The sequence below is a fragment of the Lacerta agilis genome, chromosome 10 (assembly GCF_009819535.1).
Source record: "Lacerta agilis isolate rLacAgi1 chromosome 10, rLacAgi1.pri, whole genome shotgun sequence".
NCBI classification, from domain to species: domain Eukaryota; kingdom Metazoa; phylum Chordata; class Lepidosauria; order Squamata; family Lacertidae; genus Lacerta; species Lacerta agilis.
Window position 1 is genome coordinate 60146298 of NC_046321.1, and position 19740 is coordinate 60166037.

Sequence of the window (19740 nt, forward strand, 5' to 3'; positions counted from 1 at the left end):
CACTGCCTCTACTGGGATACTATTGTGATCAGTTGATGATTGTAAGTAAACTCTTTTTATATCTTTTATAGAAGACTGTGTAGCATCTTATTTTGGGAGGGATAAAGGGGAAAATACCAGGACATTATTTTAAGGAGATTCAAACGAATCTAAGCAAAGCTTTCGCTGTGCGACTTTAAAAAGGGAATGTTAGCTCTGCTGATATTGCTGAACTTGTAAACACAAGTCGGGATAGGATATCTTAAACAATATATGCTCCCCCACATTCCTAAACATTCCCACAATTAGTGGGATTGAATTAAACAGCTGTGGTAGTAAATTAATATTTAAAATAATGGTTTAAAAAATCCAGCTTGTTCAGAAAGACTAAGAGCTTCCCAAGCCATCTTGTTGGCTGCTATTGAAACACAATACTGTACTATATGGATCTCGATCTTATCCAGCAAGTCAAGTTTTTTAGTTCTTATAAGTCGCATTGACTAAGTGCTACATTTACTCACATTCATTTTAGTTTCAACTGCCGTATGATTTCCCATTGCCTGCTGTTTAAAACACAATCATTTCAAAGGCATAATGGCAGATTAGACACCAATTCCCCAGCCAAGAAAAGGAGTATGACTACTAATCTGTTTTTTAACTGCCTGTGTGTCTTTGACCATTTTCAAAAGGTAAGGGACACATTTCTGAAGCAGAAAATAAGTGCTTCATCGTACAGAATAGGAAATAAATACTTTCATTCCCATTACAACGCTAAGTGCACATTTCAGTTCATACAGCCAAGCAAATATTGGCTGTGCATTCAAAATTCTACATTTTGGAAAGACAGCTTGGAAGGAGCTGCCTCTGGAATTTGCCTGAGGCTGCTGTCATATAAAACTAGGCTGAAATTCATTTCTAATTAGAGCACATTGGGTTGCTTCTCAGCCTATTTTTTGTGCATTTCCTTTTCTTTGGAGTCAGAGAACACCAGTCTTGCAAGGATGGAAGAATCGTGGTCCAGTGCAAGAATCAGTCAGGATTCTCTGTACCCCATACCTGTGGGAAATGGCCTTATTACCCAGATTATAAGGTAAAAGGAAAAGGAAAAGGACCCCTGGATGGTTAAGTCCAGTCAAAGGCGACTAGGGGGTTGTGGCGCTCATCTTGCTTTCAGGCCGAGGGAGCAGGCGTTTGTCCACAGACAGCTTTCCTGGTCATGTGGCCAGAATGACTAAACCGCTTCTGGCGCAACGCAACACCGTGATGGAAACCAGAGAGCATGGAAACACTGTTTACCTTCCCACCACAGTGGTACCTATTTATCTACTTGCACTGATGTGCTTTCAAACTGCTAGGTTGGCAGGAGCTGGGACAGAGCAACGGGAGCTCAATCCGTTGTGGGGATTTGAACCGCTGACCTTCCGATCGGCAAGCCCAAGAGGCTCAGTGGTTTAGACCACAGTGCCACCCATGTCCCTAGTCATTAGGTAATGCATAGCAATTTCCCCCTTCTCCAGAATCCCCCATCCTACATTGTTCAGAAAGGTCCCCATGCCTTCAGTGAATTTATTTGATCTTACGCAGCCAACAATTTCTAATCGCCATTATAATGAAAGTTAACTTTCATGCACATAATTGTCAGTTTGATTAGAACCTAATCAGCTGGTAGTTAAGTTTAGAAAGCAGAAAACTAGTTATCCGCCTGTGTTTTCCAAATCCTTCTCTGTTGAGAGCCATTTCAAGGAGATGGTTGAAGTCTCAACTTCAGCACAGTCCAGAAATGGCCCTGACCCAACTACCATTTTCCATATAAAATAATGATTCGTTCGCCTCACATACCCACCCCTTCCTCCTCCTGAGAAAGTTGTCTCATGTCATAAGCAGTGAACAAAAGTCTCTCTTATAAAAGGGTTTTCTTTATTTTTTTCCATAATTTAGCTGAACCAACACAAAACTGAATACTGTAAAGCAACAAAAATGTTGAAACATTTTTAATTTTTTTTTGTTCAGTATTTACTAAATAAGGCTGCTACACTCCCTTAAAAATAAAAATAAAACCATAACAGAAGATAAAATCGGCGGAGTGGGGGGATCTGGCTCTCCAGTTCTTGTAATACAGGTGAAGTATCTGCGATCATTTATTGCATGACACTTTGAATCAGACATTGGTCATTTATAGTGCAGTCAGTTCATAATGCTTTTCAAGTGGCTGGGCTTTAATTGCTACTTGGACACTGTTCGAAACCCTTAGGATGAAATAAGACCATCCATGTACATGTTTTATTCATAGACACTATCACCTACAATTCATGGTTTCTTCAACCTGTGCATTAAAATAATCCTGAAAATTGGAAGAGGTCTTAAATAAATGAACTTCTTTTTCATACCTCTCATCTATGGTTGCTTGAACAATCCCTATATACTTTTTTTTTCTTTAGTAGCATAGAACTAGCATAATACTAAAAGTTAATTGGAGCATTTAGGTAGTATACTACAGTGGACATTGGGGGGGAAAGTTTAATATCGGCAAATATTTGGGGAAAAGGAGGAAAGCTCATTTGTTGACCTCGTCGTATCACTGTGAGCAATACCTGTAGTAGACAAAAAGATACCATATGTTTGGAGGTTATTGGTCTATCTTCTTCTCTTGTTTCTTAAATAGCACTCTTCACTGCCCTATATAATATTGGACAAGGGGACTTTCTAAAGTATGAGATAAAACAAACAAACCACCTATATCTTGATCAAGGAGCAAGCTGACCCTTATACCAAATTGGAAAGGAGGGGGAGAGAAGAGAGAGAGAGAGAAAAGAACTCAACTCAGTATGGGAAATAAATGATTAAAATATTTTACACTGTTTTTTTTTTTTTACTGGTATACAAAAGACCACCCCCCTCAAAGAAAAACGGGGAGAAAATGAAAAGGGGGGGGGGAAGAGAGAGAAAGCCTTCTAACAGTGCAATGGTTGAATGCATTTATGTAATATAAACAACATTATTCTTTGCTTTTTCTACAGAGTCCTCTCTGGTCATGCTTTACATCCAGAATGTCCCAATGGAAGAAAGCAAACTACACCAGTCACTTCAGAGACAACTGAAGTAATAAAACAACAACTCAACTCTGATCCATATTTTTTTTCTTTTTTTTGTCATGACTGTCAGAGTTACCACGTTAATTGTTAAATAGGATTTTCTACAAATATACAACATATAAAAACTGTTAAATATATAACTTTAGGCTTTTCAAAATACATTTAATGATCTCTTTCAAACAAGTGTTACTTCCCCCCCCCCTGCCCCGCCCCTTGGATTTTGCTTTCTGGTGCTAAATGGTGTATCAGATGAGACATAGGCCACAGATGACCAAACATGCTCTTTGCAAATACTGTATTATCCAACTTTTAACGATCAAAAAATGGAACCATAGAAGAGGCATGTCGAACTGGTTAAACTCAAAATGATTTTTAGTACGAGAAGTCAATCTAAGCACAGAGGAGTAAAGGTGGTGCGTAGACAGTTTGTGTTGTTTTTGATCAAAGTTCTGTTTTCTTGTTGAAGAACGGCCGTTTCCCCTCCTTGTCCCCTTGTGTTTTCCCGTGTACCTTTCCCCAAGAGCAGTTCCAGCCTTTTCCGCAGTGTTCCACAAGGACTTTTGCTGGACGGCAATATTGCAGCACTGGGCGAGTTGAATTCGTGCAAGGTGGTCGCCATACTACTGAACCCAAATAACCTTGCTAACAGTAACATCGTGTCCACTCTAAAATAGATTTTGCTCTTTGGTCTATTGTATATACTGAAACATAAGAAAATAAAAGCAATTAGGCAGTCTAGGGCACAAGAAGAAATTGCCTTCTGCACCTTAGTGTCCTCCCGTAGACAAAACAGTCTTCTCTAAGGCTGATTGGGATGAATACTCTCCAGTGGTAGTTGACTCTTCCCGTTGGAACATGACCACAGATGAAGTTCAACAGTGGCGCAAAACGCAGATGAGACGTTAACTGTGAACTGGTGTTGTTTCGTTTTCGTATTGCTAATGCCCAAGCATTTATCTCTCTCTTCCTTAGTCCAGTGCTCTTTAGTATGGTAGGACAGACTTTAGCTCATAACGTAGAATTATGCTGTCTTTGATGAAATACAGAGAAACAGACAGTTGAGTTGATGACATATAATGGATGATCCACAGCCGTGAAACTTGACTAGGGAATGTAGCCCACGCAGAGCTGAAAAACTCCTACAAGGCTTCTCTGTTGCTGCATTTGTCAGGAGACCTGCAAGTCAATAAGAACAAATGAGTACATATCTTAAATGCAAACTTGATCAACAGACGTTTTAGACTAGCGTCGGCTATTTACTGATCCTCACTGCCGTCACCTCCAAAAATATAAAATATTTGTCTTGGCCTTAACTGGGTAAAGAAAGTTCAATAAACATTTTCGGGGGGGGGGGGAAATAGAATGGAAGCTTATAACATATTGTACACACAACACTCTGAAATGCAGCCTCATTTGGACACAGTATAGTAAAGCGCAGTGAATAAATATGATTTATAACAGGTGTTTTCTGCTTAAGATGCAAGGTCACGTTCTGATTATTCAGTAGACTAATTTAATCAATACTGCCCTCTAGTGATACCATCACTAAACAGGTATTTATGATCAATATAACAAGATATTAATTTTTTTAAGGAGGAAACTAATAAATAAAAAAGAACAATAGAAATTACTGTAAAATAAAGGCAAAATATAACCTATTTTATTAAAAATGGATAAAAGATTGTAGAGAAGCAGAAATTTTTTATAGCAAGAAACATTTAAAAATGCATATACGCAAGGTAGAACAAAAAAAAAAAAAAAACCCACATAGATATTAGAAAATTAAAAGAAATGATTACTGGAACATTAATGAAGCAAGGCTTTCTTTTTTTAAAAAAAACAACAACATTCCCCTCAGTTTATAGAATCTACCTCAGCATAACGGTAGATTATAGCTGTGTCATGCAAACCCAAATTCTAAACAGTAAAGCCATAATTCCTTTGGTATCACCATGTTTCCTCAATATTTAGTTTTTTTAATAAGAATTTATTGGTATTTCAAGAAAATTAACAAACAAATAAAAAACAATTCAAACATACAAATTACAAAAAGGTATACATAATACTACAAAAAATAAAACAAAGAAAAAACTAATACAAAACATAAAAAATACATAAAACACCTAATTAGCTATCTTGATCTTATTTTGTATCTTAATTGGGGGGGGACTTCCTCTCGCCCTCTCTTTTGCGTTCATTTCATATATACTTTAGTAACTTTGTAACTACTTTAAATCTTCTTTACAACTTATCTTAAACCTTATCTAACAACTTATATGTGATACCTTATTCTTACCAAAATACAGAAAAAAATCATATATATCACTAACTTAACTTCTTATATACTCTTTTAAACTAACATTGTAATGCTATCGCCTATAATATCCACTGATTTCAATTTCAAATATCTAACTTTTCACGTTGTTTCAAATATTCTTTAAATTTCTTCCAATCTTCTTGCATTTCCTCAATATTTAGAATGTTTACTATTGACGGACAAGAAAATATAAAAGGGCAAACACTAGCAAGCAAAACAGAGAACAGGATTACTTATACGTTTTGAACCTACCAATTTGAGAGGTAAATGAAAAGAACATCTGCCTCCAGCAGTTAAACAAAAGCTCTGTGTATAAAGTCTCACATAGGGCACAAAGTTTATTTGAGAGTTCTGCTTTTATCCTCTCACCTTTTCCAGGAAAACACACCCCAGAACTCTCGCAAAAAAAGCCTTTCCTTTTCGGACTAGTGGTCAGACTCCAGCCCACATGACCCCAGACAGGCTGAAGGCAAAAAAACTGGGTTGGTTATTGTGATATTTTCTTGTTTGACGTATATACATTTAGCAAGAAAACATCGTTTCTAGCTGCCCCCTCCCCAACCTTTCTCTTTTGGCTTCTCTTGCTTGATCTTTTGGATCAGTATAATGTTACAGCAACCTTACACAATTCCTGCAGCTTACAATCAAAGGGTTGCTAGATTTAGAAACCTTAAGCTTCTGGGATTGCAAGATCATTGCTCATATGGAAAAATTAATATCTGCACTAACAGGTGCATAAAAATCTGCGTTTTGGTATTGTCTCTGCCTGTACAGCAAACCAACACTGCAAAAGATTCATCAACGTCAATAGTTTTTGCCTAGAGTTACCAGAAGGTTCACCCATTTCCCCTTTTTAGAAAACAAATAACTTATCCATGAAGAATTGTCTAAATATTTTATGGTGGCCATGCCAGATGGATAAGATCTTTCTATGCAGACTGGGGTAATGTTTAGGAGGGACGGGTGTCGCTGTTGTTGTTTTTTTGTATCTTTATTTGAGATTTTGTTGTGATTCATGTAGGAATTGTTCAGTATGGTTTTATACTTCTTTAATGTTTAATTTACTGAATGTGTCCACATTTGTTATGTTGTAGTAATGTATTCTTTTTACACTGTTAGCCGCCTTGAGCATTTTTTGAACTGTGGAGAGGCAAATAAACTGAAGTATGTATGTATGTATGTATGTATTTTGCTAAGATTATGGGGTGATCTCTGACATTAGTCATACTTGGCACAAACCCACTGAAATAAATAAACTGCCACCACTATTCTTCTCACATGACGCTGCTGGCTTCATGTTTAACAACTGCTGAAATGATCCATTCATTGTGACCCTCTCCTTCCTCTTTCTGTCCAGGGTAAGAGCTGTCTTCTTGGGAAGAAATTTAAAGACTATTTGAAACGACGTGAAAAGATAGACATTTGAAACTAAAATCAGAGGATAGATAAGGCTACAGTAATGTTAGAAGTTCGATTAAGATAGGATATAAGAAGTAGTTAGAAGTGTGTTGTGTTTATTTCTATTAGAATTAAGATTATAGATAAATGATGATTATTGGATATAAAGATTAAGATTAGATGAGAAAGAGGTTTTTATAATGTTATAAAGTTACTAAAGAAGATTAGAAATGAACGCAGAAGAGAGGATGTGAGGAGGTCCCAAAACAATGTTAGGAATAAGACAAGGATAGTTAAATAAGTGTTTGTTAAGATTTTTGTATTTTTTGTAGTTTTTTGTAGTTTTGTAGTTTCTTTTTTGTTTTTGTTGTATTTTGTATTTTGTGTGTGTTTTATTGTTAAAATTTAATAAATTCTTATATATATATATATATAAAAGAGCTGTCTTCTTGAGCAATTACAGCATTCAATGATCTTTTTTGTGATTCCCCCACATCCCTAAATCTGGTTTGGAGAATTGAGGGACTGCTTTGAGATGGAGCTGCAGGATGCTGTAGGAGGGATGGTGTGTGTGTGTGTGTGTGTGTGTGTGTGTGTGTGTCCTTCCCTGTTCCTCTGAGGGGTTCCCTTCTGTAAGCTGTCAGTCAGCACCAGATACCTTCAAAAGCGAATGGCATCCCTCAGGATATATGAAATTCCCCAGGAGCTGAGCTTTACATCCCAAACATTAAACAATAAAACCTGAGGGACCCATGTAAAGAGAGGAATGATGGCTACGCCACTATCTGCAGTGAAGCTGGAATATTCCACGAAAACATCAACAGCGGCTTTCCCTAAAACTAACCATGTATTTTTGAGCAGCAAATCAGTTATTTGTTGAACTGCAGTATTTACACCATGATCCCGATTGGAAGAAAGACCCAATGCAATTCAGTAAACTTATTTCCAAGCAATGGATTTAGGTTTGGTAGTTAGGATGTTTCACTCATACACCCTTCACATACCAACCAGTAGGAAACACACAGACACACACAAACACACACAAAAGCGCTACAGCCAATTCCACATCCTTGGCCCATGTATTATATCAGATATGCATTGGAACCAATTTTGGGGCAGCTTTGTAGGCCAAACCTGCAGGTTTTCAGTTCTCTTTAATGGTTAAAAAGAATCTCTAAAAATAAATATTTTACGACATGTGCTAGTCTTTTAAAAAAGAGCTAAAAAGCAGAAATATTAATGCAAGTTCTGGTGCACACAAACATGACCCTATGATAAAGCATTTCTCATATACTGAGGGCAGACAACGGCAAAGCAATATTCTTGTTTATCTGTAGATTTTCTTAAAACACTTGTTAAATAACACCTTTTCTCTCTCTCTTGATTAAAAGCTTTCGAATTAAACCTGTGTTGCACTGCATTTTGTTTCAGATTATAATAACCCAAAGAAATGAAGAATGAAGAAATGAAGAATGCAATTCTGACAAAGTCCCACTTTGTATTACACAAACAGTAATGTATTTCCGCAATACAAAAATAGGGTTTTCAAAAGAACGAATTTGTTTTCAAAACCAGCTGCATACCAATTGGTGAATTTGAAGCCACCGGGGGATCTTATAGCTATTTCTGAAACCTACTAGGAACATTTTTATTAAAATCAAAGTATTTAATTGAAGCAATTTCCACAGGATTGCTAGAACATGTGTAGGTGGTTCTAAGGTGTCTCTTTTACAGGGTATTCTCTATTGTATGGTGCCTGTACAGAATATTTGTATATAGGGAGTTCATGCTAATATTCTCATTTATATTCACTGTTTGAACTGTTAAATATATTCCATAGAATCTTACACAAGCAATCATTTTGGGGGGGCAAAGGTCATATAAGAGTCATACAAGTTTAGATAATGACTGAGAAGAACCCAACCTCCTCTGGCTCACCCATCAGCCTCTAAGCCCGTTTTCTCCAACCTGCTTATCCAACCAACCACTATTTCATGGACTAGGCTAATGGGGAGTAGCAGTGGGGAGATGGATCAGACCCTATCAAGTACCCAAGGTCAACAAGGCAAAATATGTTTCCATTTGGTTCATAGCTAGGCTTGGAATAATTCCTGCTGTTTCTTTGTTATGGATTGAACTCATGTTGCGAATTACAATAGTGCCTTATAGGCAACAAACGGAAAACAACATAGCAACAGACAAGGACTACAGAGGAGCTAACCGTCAATAATATATGGCTCCAGCCTTATCCCCCAATTTTCATGATTACATTAATATAATCACTTGACGTCAGTTACCCTCACAGACCAAGTAAGCTGATGGTTAATCACAACCATATTTCTTATACCTACTAATATGCAAATAATATGGCTCCATCAGTTGTCACAGTTATATACTGTGGTACCTCGGGTTACAAACACCTCGGGTTACAAATGCTTTGGGTTACAAACTCTGCTAACCCGGAAGTAGTACCTCGGGTTATGAACTTTGCCCCAGGATGAGAATGGAAATCGTGAGCCGGTGGTGCAGCGGCAGCGGGAGGCCCCATTAGCGAAAGCGTGCCTCAGGTTAAGAACAGTTTCAGGTTAAGAACGGACTTCCGGAACGAATTAAGTACGTAACCTGAAGTACCACTGTACTAAAACTGAATAAACTTGAGACCACATCTAATTTATGCTTGTTCGACATAGTTCAAATGCTATTTTGGTATTGTACTAGGGGGCTGCCACCCCATTGGCTGTGCTCGCCAACCCCACCTACCAACCCCTTGCCAATCTACCTTGCCCCACACCTGGCCAACCACTCCCCCTCCCTTTGCACCTGAGCAAAATCCCCTTTCTTTACATCTCACCTATCCCTTCACAGCTTGCACAAAACCCCTCCCCTCCCCTCTCCTCTGTACAGCTCACCTCAGCCACTTGCTGCCTGCACGCTCACCTGCCTGCCTGTTGTATGGCTGTTGTCATGATGGATTTGCCATGGCCACCTATTGGCAACTATTGAAATTGTAGCACGATGGCAGTCTTGCAATTTTACTATACAGTAATAAATTTTGTGTTGTTTGTCCATTTTAGCATTTTTATCATGTGTTCTAATTTTTTAAACTTTATTCTTTGGCATTTATGCTCAATAACAAAACACAGTGTTGCAATTTTGTTCTAGTATCCTTTATGCTTTGTTGGATGTGCTATCTGCAGTACATTTGGTCTGCTATATACAAGAGTAGTGCAACCAAGGTTTATTATTACTTAATTACAAAAAGATGGTTTTTTTTTTTAAAAAAAGAAATTGTTTCTCCATTACAGCTCTATAAATTTTGAATTAATCATTCAAATGACTGACTTCTAAAAAAGAATCAGGCTATAATTCTCTTTATGGAAATTAAATAAAGAAAAGAGACTATTTAAAAGGGGAATAATTAGAATCATGCCCAACACCATCTCATTATGCTTACTTAGAAGTAAGTTACACTGAGTTCAAGTGACACTTACTAGCTAGTAAATATGTTTAGGATTGCAGTCTTAAAGGACTAGGGGGCCTGCATCAAAGGAGTAGTAGTAAATTTATTACGGCCATTGGCCCATATCAAAACAAAACAGACAAAGCAAACAGAACATACAATTTGAAGCAACTCGACATAAAACAATTAAAAAACGAAGCAGCAACTGCTGCAATTTGAACAATATCAAATCTAAACAGCCCTTCAAAAATAACATTTTAACTCAATTTGGTTAATACATATGCAGCATAGGGATTCAGCTAAAACTTTATTTAAGAGTTAATTAATAACTTAATTTCCTCTTAATAATACTGGGTATTAGTTAAACTATCAAAACTATGCAGTGACCCATTTCTCTTTTTCTGGGATAGGACATTTATCAAAAATCTAGCAACTGTAAGAGATCTACTTGGTTCCTCGTCATTCAACAAATGGATTAATTTAGCCTCCTGGGTTCTGTCTGCCTGTCCTATCAGAAGGGGGGATAGAAATCTAGACTGGGCTGCCAAATAAATTGGGCAGCAAAAAAGTATATGTTGTAATGTTTCTACAGAACCATTATTACAGTCGCATAGCAATGAAATCTAACTGCCACTTCTCGGCCTTTTGGCTAAGATCAAGTGTAGTATCTGCATCAAAGGAAAAGCTGGTTTATTTCAAACCTCATGTGAAGCTCTGCAGCTCATTCTCCACCTGCTTGGCTTCTTTGCTATTTCAAATCCCCACCCCACAATCCTGCTTTACTTGAAAAAGTATTACTAGTTATTTTTGAACCAATATGCAAAATTCAGTCGTCACTCATCTACAGCTGATCCCATCAACAACGAAAACAATCTGGTTCAGATGTAGGTTTCGATGCCACAGGTAAGTGAATAGCAATTTGATTTGAGGCCGCTGCCAACACTGTAGCATCTGAATCAAGTACTGCAAAACAATTACTGACAGGAATGTTAATCTCAAAAGGGAGTGCTGGACAAACAAAAACTAATTCTGCTCTGTTTAGATTTCGGCACAGAGGGACTAAGGGCAGGACTAGACACACACACACACACTGATTTCGTATGAGGTATCTCGCAAGGAACAGCTCAGAAATGTTCTAAACAAATATAACAATGAAAAAAAAAATGCCTCTACCCTTTCTTATATAATGCGAATAATGCAAAACCAAGTTGCCTACAGAAATTTCACTACCACCTCACAGCATGGCTTCTTGTTCTCCTCAGTTGTCGGATTTCAGGTCTTCTCCCAGCAGGGTTCTCTCATTCTCTAAATCTCTAAGTCCAATTTACTTCTTTGCCTCTTGGTCAGAACATTTGACCAATCATGCTTTTACTCCTTGTAGGACTCTTACCTTTGGTTTTCTTTTAGAAACCATTTCACTGGTTTTATAAAGATAGTCTAACTACCAATCATCAACAATAATTCGTTGAACTCTTGATGAATCCAAATTACCTCTGGTCCATTAAAAAATAATAATCAGGCTGTTTATTTGTCACAGTTGCCTGAAATTTGTATTCTTTGTAGTAAACATAGTTGTCTGGGCAAAGATCTTTTCATTGGATGTGTGCCCACACTCCACAGTGAAGTTAAATCTGCTTCAAGTTGCTCAACTACTAATAGTGTATGAACCAAGGCTAGATCTACGCAGCTATAAAGAATGCTCTGAAAACGATTTGCAAAAAAAGTTGTAAAGCTGACAACTGAAAGCTGACAGTTGTGATTTCAGCGCCATCTGATGTCACACTGTTATAACACATTTATAATGCTGTATTTTGACTAATGTAGCTGAGTCCCATGAATGCACAACTTAGCGATCATTGTGTATTTTTTCCTCCAAATAGTTAATCTCAGCATTAGTAAATACTGAAATCAAAATGGACTTCCAGCTTAAATTAACACTATAGTTTGCATTTGCTTCCCTGCTCCTTCTAAAAACAGGTATCTCACTGACCTTAGGGGGTCATAAAACTGCTACACAGAAGAAATGCAATGACCTGGAAAAGCAAACAAGCCTGATGTGAAGAGAGAAGCCAGGGTACTGCTGTGGCAATGTCATTAGTCAAATCCAGTGAGATACACGATCTGCTATTTATCATTGTGCCATTTCTGAACTGATAATCACATGCAGCAGTTCAACAAGAACCCATTAGCATTAAACTTGTCCTCCGCTTCAGAACTTTGCTTTCTAAAAGCAAAGCTCTGCTTCTTGGTCAGGGGTTCACAGTCGTGTTTGTGAGTACCGTGTTTACTCTCCCGACAACATTTCAACTTGCGAGTGTCCCATTTTCTGGAGCCTAGAGAAGGATTGGGCTTTACGTGACATTGTACCAGGTTTTGAAGTCAATCAGAGCGCAGTGAAATTTCTAACCATCAGGCCATTCCGAAACAAAGTTTAACAACATAAAAGTGAAATTTTGTTGCTTAGCTATTTAGTCGTGTCCGACTCTTTGTGACCCCATGGACCAGAGCATGCCAGGCACTCCTGTCTTCAAAAGTGAAATAAGGTAGCATAAATAGAAAATAATGCAAACATAAACTGCATTATAAACCTAGCTATGTTTAATTTGATTGGCAAATCACAACTTGCGCTTAGTAAGAGAGTGAAAGATTTCACTGCCTTCTGAGTGTCTCAGAATAGTATGACAAGGATGAAGACAGTCTCAGAACAGTATGACAAGGATGAAGACAGTTGAACTGGAGACATCTCAAGAACTTCTAAAGGTTGTATAACGGGGCTAGGAGAGAGACAAGTCTGCATTCCCATTTGCGCTAGAACTCAAAGTACAGTGTGATGTGTCAGAGACAAAACCCTTGTCCTTTGTAGGGGCAGAGATTTTGGCAAACACAAACGTTGGCCTGGCTACCAAGGCTACCCCAAGATTTCAGAATCCTGTTCTTAGTACTAAGTGCAGACAAGGTTTTCCTTTTTTCTTTTTCCAGCTTTGGCCAAACTTGAGAAAACTATAATAAATGTAATGTTTAAACTTGTTGAGAAACTACAAGGCATTTAATTTCTCCCCCCTCCTTTTGAGGCTATGAGCAAAGAGTGGATCTCTCGGGAACTATAGAAGCACTGAGTATTAGCAGTTATAAAATACACTACCAAATTAAATGGCTAGGGTCTGAAGAAATAATTGCAGTCCAGATGGCATGGGAAGGTGAAAACCCAGATCTCTCTGTACACATGGCAGAGACAAAGATTTCCCTCTAGAAAAAGACACATGCTTGGAACGGCTGAAGCTTTGGCTACAGAAACGAATGCGCACGAAGACACCCACCCACACCCCAGAAGCAGAAAATAGCCACACCCAATGTCTGTGTTCCATGATAAAAGCACAGACACACTCTTCTGATGATATGAGAAAACTGAAGAAGGCACCTGATTGGGGGCTGCATTTGACTGTGCTGTTTTTACAAAAAAACATTTTGCAAGAAATAACGTATCAACATACAGACAAAAACAGTGCCTTTCAGGAAAATATTTACGGTAATACAGTGGTACCTTGGTCCTCAAATGCCTTGGTACTCAAACAACTTGGAACCCAAACATTGCAAACCTGGAAGTAAGTGTTCCAGTTTGCGAACTTTTTTCCGGAAGTCAAATGTGCTCTGTTTTGAGTGTTAACACTTCTCATTCGAGTGCCACCCTTCTGTTTTGAGTGTTACGCTGAGGTCTGTCTGTTTTTGCTATTTATTTTGCGTTTTTGTTTTTGCGCCTCTTTCCGCTTGTTTTTGTGACTGTGTGGAACCCAGTTCAGCTACTGATTGATGGATGGATAGTGTGACTGAGGTACATTGTTTATTGCTTTCATTTTGTTGATCGGTGGTCTCTTTAGATAGTAAAATTCATGTTAAATTGCTGTTTTAGGGGTTGTTTTTGGAAGTCTGGAATGGATTAGTCCATTTTGCATTACTTTCTATGAGAAAGCGCACCTTGGTTTTGGAACGCTTTGGTTTTGGAACGGACTTGCAGGACGGATTAAGTTTGAGAACCAAGGTACCACTGTAGAAGCAGTTTGTCATGGTGCGATGCAAGAAAGATCATCTAACTGTTCTCAACATACACTGTTACAACACAGGGCTGGACTACTGTATGATGTAAACCACCCTGGGATCTTTGGATGAAGAGTGGTATATAAATGTAATGATTAAAGATAACAACAAGAACAAGAACACCACTTGACATTAGAATGCTTTGAGGGGTCTGCCACCTTTCTTTTCCTTCTCATCTAATTAAATCACCCCAGAGTCTTTCATGTATATGCAGTGTGCGTATTCAGTTTCTGGCTCATTCGGGTATTCAATACATTTATACCAGATTGCATGAAAATTGTCTAGATTTCTAATTGCTCGGGCTGCATATAACAGAACAAGAAGGTTTCTCAGCCAGTTGTACTGTCATCTGCAGTGTCCAGGCTGACCGATGGGGATGGAGACACTCCTTCAGGTTTACAGGGCCAGACCCATCAGTGGTTTGAACCTGCACCAATTTGGACAGGTCTGAATATATTGTTCCCCAGTTTGGTGGGGTAGTTCCAACCTGCTCCAATTTGGATGCCTCTCAAAAAATGGTTGCCAAACTTGGCAAAAAAAAAAAAATGTTCCTGAAGTAGAGGTGATGGACTTAATCTATGTTTGGATGCTGGGCATCATTTTGAATCAAGATGGCAGACCAAATTTTCTCTAAATTAAACATTAGCTCTCTCTTCGCAGATTGATTTGGAGCTGGGTCAGCTCAGAGTCCTGAGTTGGTGTGTGCATGCATATACAACAGGCACATGGCCCTAAAACTCATAAATTGCACTGTCATTTTTTTAAACAACAACAACAACACATACTTTTTTGTTTCTTGAAGTTCTCAGCACTGAAAACTTCCTGCTAATATTAAATAAAAGGCTAAAACCACAGTAATTGTAAGCTATTAACAGTAATTATGCCTGAGTGCAATATTTCACAGATCATGCTAAATGTAAGCATGTGGTCTCCTGGATATGAGATCATGGTCACTTTGCTCCTTCTCATTCATTCTGCAGCAGTAGTGATCTAAGATATTGTTTGGTTTAGTGTGTTTTCAGAACTGTAGCTCATTGTTTAAATTTCCCCAGACTAGCTATAAGCTGTAACCAAGGTTCAGTTTATGGTTTATGGCTTGTGGTTTGTCTGGTAGAGCTAAACCATGACCCCGGGTTCAGACAACAAACTATGTCAGGCCATTCCTTGGCAATGTGTAGCAGTGGAAAGGCCAGGGGGCAGCCAAGCTTAGCTGCAACATTCTCTCCTAGTGTGTTCATGCTAAACAATGGTTTGGCAAGTATGCAGCGCAAACCAGACAACTGTCTTAAAGTCCAAAACACAATATATTAGCAGCACCTGATTCCTACAAGTTAACTGCTCTTATCTAGTAAACAGTTTCGGCCTTCTTCTTTCAAAAAACCAATTTCCACACATAGAGCAGGGCTACGTGCATAAATGCCATGATTTCAGGGCTATAGTCGTAACTATCTTACTCATTGCCATGGACTTACAGAATGAAGACAATCAACAGAGGAGATCATATCTTGAGAGACACTTGCACGAGATAATAAACTTGATTCCTAGCATGCAAATCCAGATTAAAGGCAATCCTGGATAACACTAGCTATGATTAGCATCAGTGCAGATATTTTGCTACACCATGCTGAATCCTGAAAAGGAGGGGAGATTTTCATGGGATAGGGAATGCAAGAAATGGGGTTATGCTTACAATATTGCAGCATCGATGCCAATTTTCATATTTTATAATCCAACTGCATACCTTCTTCGCTCCATTCAATCCAATATTCTTGCAAAATACTCATACAGAAATAGTAACTGGATAATAACAAGAGTCCCTCTTTTTTATAACATTTTTTAAAAAAGTTTATAAAGGTGCTTTTAAAAATATATATACTGAATTTGTTAATTTCTTGAGCAGCAACATTCTGCCCATTCTACTCTTGGGACTTTTGTTACAACCTGGCAGCACAATGAGCCAAAAATTCTGACACCTGGAATTTCCTGGGCTGTCTCCAAAGGGAAGGTGGGGGAAAATCTTCCAACAAACCCAACGCTTTGCCAGAGGTCATTTTTTCTCTGTGTTGGGAGTGGCATTTATGGCAAATAACCCAGACTGCAGTGAAACATTCAGCTATTCAGATTCAGAAAGCAATGTTATCACAAACTGTTACAAAGTCATCTGTCCTTATAGAACATATCAAGCTTTAGAAACAAGTTCACAATCGCTACTATGTCTGTAATAAAAAGAAACGAATAGTAGACTACTCATACTAATACTTAAGCTAAATCATTTCTCTCCCTCTTCTAGCCATTAAGTCCAATTCTCCTTAGAAAAATGAGTCATAATGCAAAGTTGTTCTAGGTTCCCAAAATTAAAGCAAAACAAAGAAAACTCAGCATCAAAAAAAAATATCTGAGGAGGTTGTTTTTATTTGTTTATATTGCAGTAACTTAAAAGGAACATGTAACTTAAAAGGAACATGTAAAAACAGGAGTATACTTGTAATAAGGTTCTTTCACTGATGTTTCCCTTCAAATACAGAGGTTGTGGGAGTTTCTTCACAGGAATTCCTTAAGTCTTTTTATTTAACTTTTGCAAGGAAATAGACACAATTTTCTTCAAAACCTGGGATGCATCACATTAATGAAAAAATGTACAATAGAATTGCAACGGTAATTTTCATGCATACTGGATGCAGGTGCAAACACAGATATATGTATACCTGATTCAATACTGCTACCGTATTTTTCGCCCCATAGGGCGCACCGGACCATAGGACGCACCTCCTTTTTAGAGGAGGAAACAAGGGAAAAAAAAACCTGGTTTTCCTCCTCTAAAAGCCCTGTTTTTATGAGGATCAGCTAAAAGTTTTGCAGCTTTTTTGCAAGGGGAAAAGCCCTGGGTTTTTTTGAGGATCAGCTAAAAGTTTTGCAGCTTTTTTGCAAAGGGAGAAAAAGCAAAGCTCCTTTTGCAAAGGGGGAAAAGCAAAGAGGAAAAGCCCCATTTTTTATGGGGTTCAACTCACATTTCTACAGCTTCTGAAGGAAAGGGAGCCATTTCTACAGTTTCCAGACAGATAATCTAATCAGCCAGTCACATGTCGCTGGGGAAACAAACAACCTCCCTCTGCAGCACATTCAACAATGGAGGGCGGGGCTGAAAGGGAGCCGGGACTCTTATCTCTCTCCTGATCTCTTGCTGATCAGCTGCTGAGTGGGGTCCTTTCAACACCCCTTTTTCTCTTTGTAAAATAAAAAGCACTATCTGCTTTTGGCCCCTGGGCAATTCGGCTCCAGGGACCACCATTCACTCCATAAGACGCACAGATATTTCCCCTTAATTTTTAGGAGGAAAAAAGTGCGTCTTATGGAGCGAAAAATATGGTAAGTCCCTTTGGAATCTCCTTCTTAACACATGTCCAAAGTGTCAGGGCATCATGTTCAAGGGCTAGCAAATACCTGGGGCAAACAGGTAGCTCACATTGTTTGGCAACTCAAGAATAGCCTGCTAGCTCAGCAATACGTTGCCCAGAGGAAGTGCTTACGAACACTTACCTTTCCTCTGTACTTTCTAGAATCACTGAAAACCCGAATTGCTGTTTGCGCTGATTCAGCTTTAAGAACCAGGTTTCGTGAGGAAAACCCCAGAGGAAAAAGAGGGGGGCACTCAGGGATGGAGCTTTAAATTGTGCACCTGTGTCTGGAAACAGCGGAGCAAAAGGAATGTGTGGATAAGCCCTAGAGGAAAGCAGTATATCTTGCAGCCTGCACAAACATGGTACAGAGTGCCAGTTATGCATTACCAAAAAAAGAGGAAATGCGTCAACACAGAGGAGGGCAAAAGAGGGGCACATACTTGCATAAAAAATTCCATGTGTTGATTTTTAATGTATAGACACTTATTTGGAAAGAACTACCAAAACTTAAATAGAAATACAGGACATCTCACCATAGTAGCGAAGACTGTGACCGGGTGACCTGTGTTTCTGCTCAGTCTGCTGTCCGGGTGCTAACTGTTGATGAGTAGCTTCAAGGCCCCTCCTGCTCTCCCTTCTTAGGATTCTTTATCTTTAATTCAGACTTGGACCAGACACCTCTTCAGACAGTGAACACCTTTAAACAGAAGACTAACCTATGATATCCCTTCAAAAGGAGAACTGTCGTCCGTAAAGTAAGAAACCTGGCTATGCAGCAGGGATGGGCAAATGTGTCCATTTCAGTTTTGCTTCATTTATCTCTCTCTCCCCGTCCCCCGCCCCCCAGTTTTAAGGTAACCATATTTCCACATTAGTTTGCATTTAAAAAAAAAAAGATGGTCTCATGTAAATTCATTAGCATTTTCTTGCAGAGTTCTCCTAATACAGTCGCACCTCGGACGTCGAACAGAATCCGTTCCGGAGGTCCGTTCGACTTCCAAAACATTCAGAAACCAAGGTGCAGCTTCAGATTGGCTGCAGGAAGCTCCTGCAGCCAATCGGAAGCCGCAAAACCTACGTCGGACGTTCGGGTTCCAAAGAACGTTCGCAAACCGGAACACTCACTTCCGGATTTGTGGCGTTCGGGAGCCAAAACGTTCAACTCGCAAGGTGTTTGACTACGGAGGTACGACTGTACAAACATTTGCATGCAATTATGTCTAACGTACACACTTTCCCCAAGCAATTTCCCCCCAAATAATGCATTTTGTCCCCCCCCTTATATATGCACTGTACTCTGGTGTGTACATAATCATACATACTGATGGGCTGGTATACATTGTTGCAAAATTTGAAGAAGGTTGGCTGTGCTTCAGTTCTCGTATTGTTATGAAAAATGCAAATTAAGTAAGTTTGCTTGTAAATGTGAACTGAATCGAATTTCTCCCTTGTCCATACTTGTTAGGATGTGATGTGTTTTATTATCAACTGATGACCAGCAGGAGCAAGAGGAAGTGGGAATGTGGGGATAGAGTTATGCCTGGTACTGCCTTTACTTCCTTTTTAATATATATATATATATATATATATATATATATATATATATATATATATATAATTTTTTATTAAATTTAACATACATTCTTTTAAACATCCATTCTTATTCCTCTCTTATACATATTTTTGACTTCCCTCAACCGCTTCTCAGGATTTTGAAATTTTCAAATTTCTTACTGTATTTCCAACTTCACTATTATTTTTTATCACAACAATTATTACCACCCAAAATTATTTCCATAATATTTCCTAAATTTAACCTTACAAAACTTCTTGTAAGCCTATTAGCGGGATTTGTTGTTTACAATTGTCTTTCAAATATTTCTCAAACTTAGTCCAATCCTTCAGGAATTCCTGGTCCCGTCGGTTTCGAACTCTTCCTGTCATCTTATCTGGTACTGCCTTTACTTCCACCCCCTGGTCACCAGCCTCAATGGCACAGGAATC

General features: G+C 38.5%; 1 protein-coding gene and 1 pseudogene across 6 annotated transcripts in view; one reads left to right on the forward strand and one right to left on the reverse strand.

The window, feature by feature from the left end:
- Positions 1-2849: 2849 nt before the first annotated feature.
- TAFA5 (TAFA chemokine like family member 5) overlaps positions 2850-19740 on the reverse strand; it is a 339820-nt gene continuing 322929 nt past the window's right edge. For 5 of the 6 annotated variants that reach the window (XM_033161859.1, XM_033161856.1, XM_033161854.1 and 2 more), the window contains 2 exons: positions 18270-18433; positions 2850-4247 (listed from right to left, as the gene is read on the reverse strand). Coding sequence is in view for 2 of the 6 variants with exons in the window: in XM_033161856.1 (XP_033017747.1) it covers positions 18419-18433 (15 nt within the window). In the remaining 4 variants the exon portion in view is untranslated. The remainder of the gene's footprint in view (positions 4248-18269; positions 18434-19740) is intronic. The other variant, XM_033161857.1, reaches the window with a different exon arrangement.
- On the forward strand, positions 10876-10952 carry LOC117054610 (annotated as a pseudogene).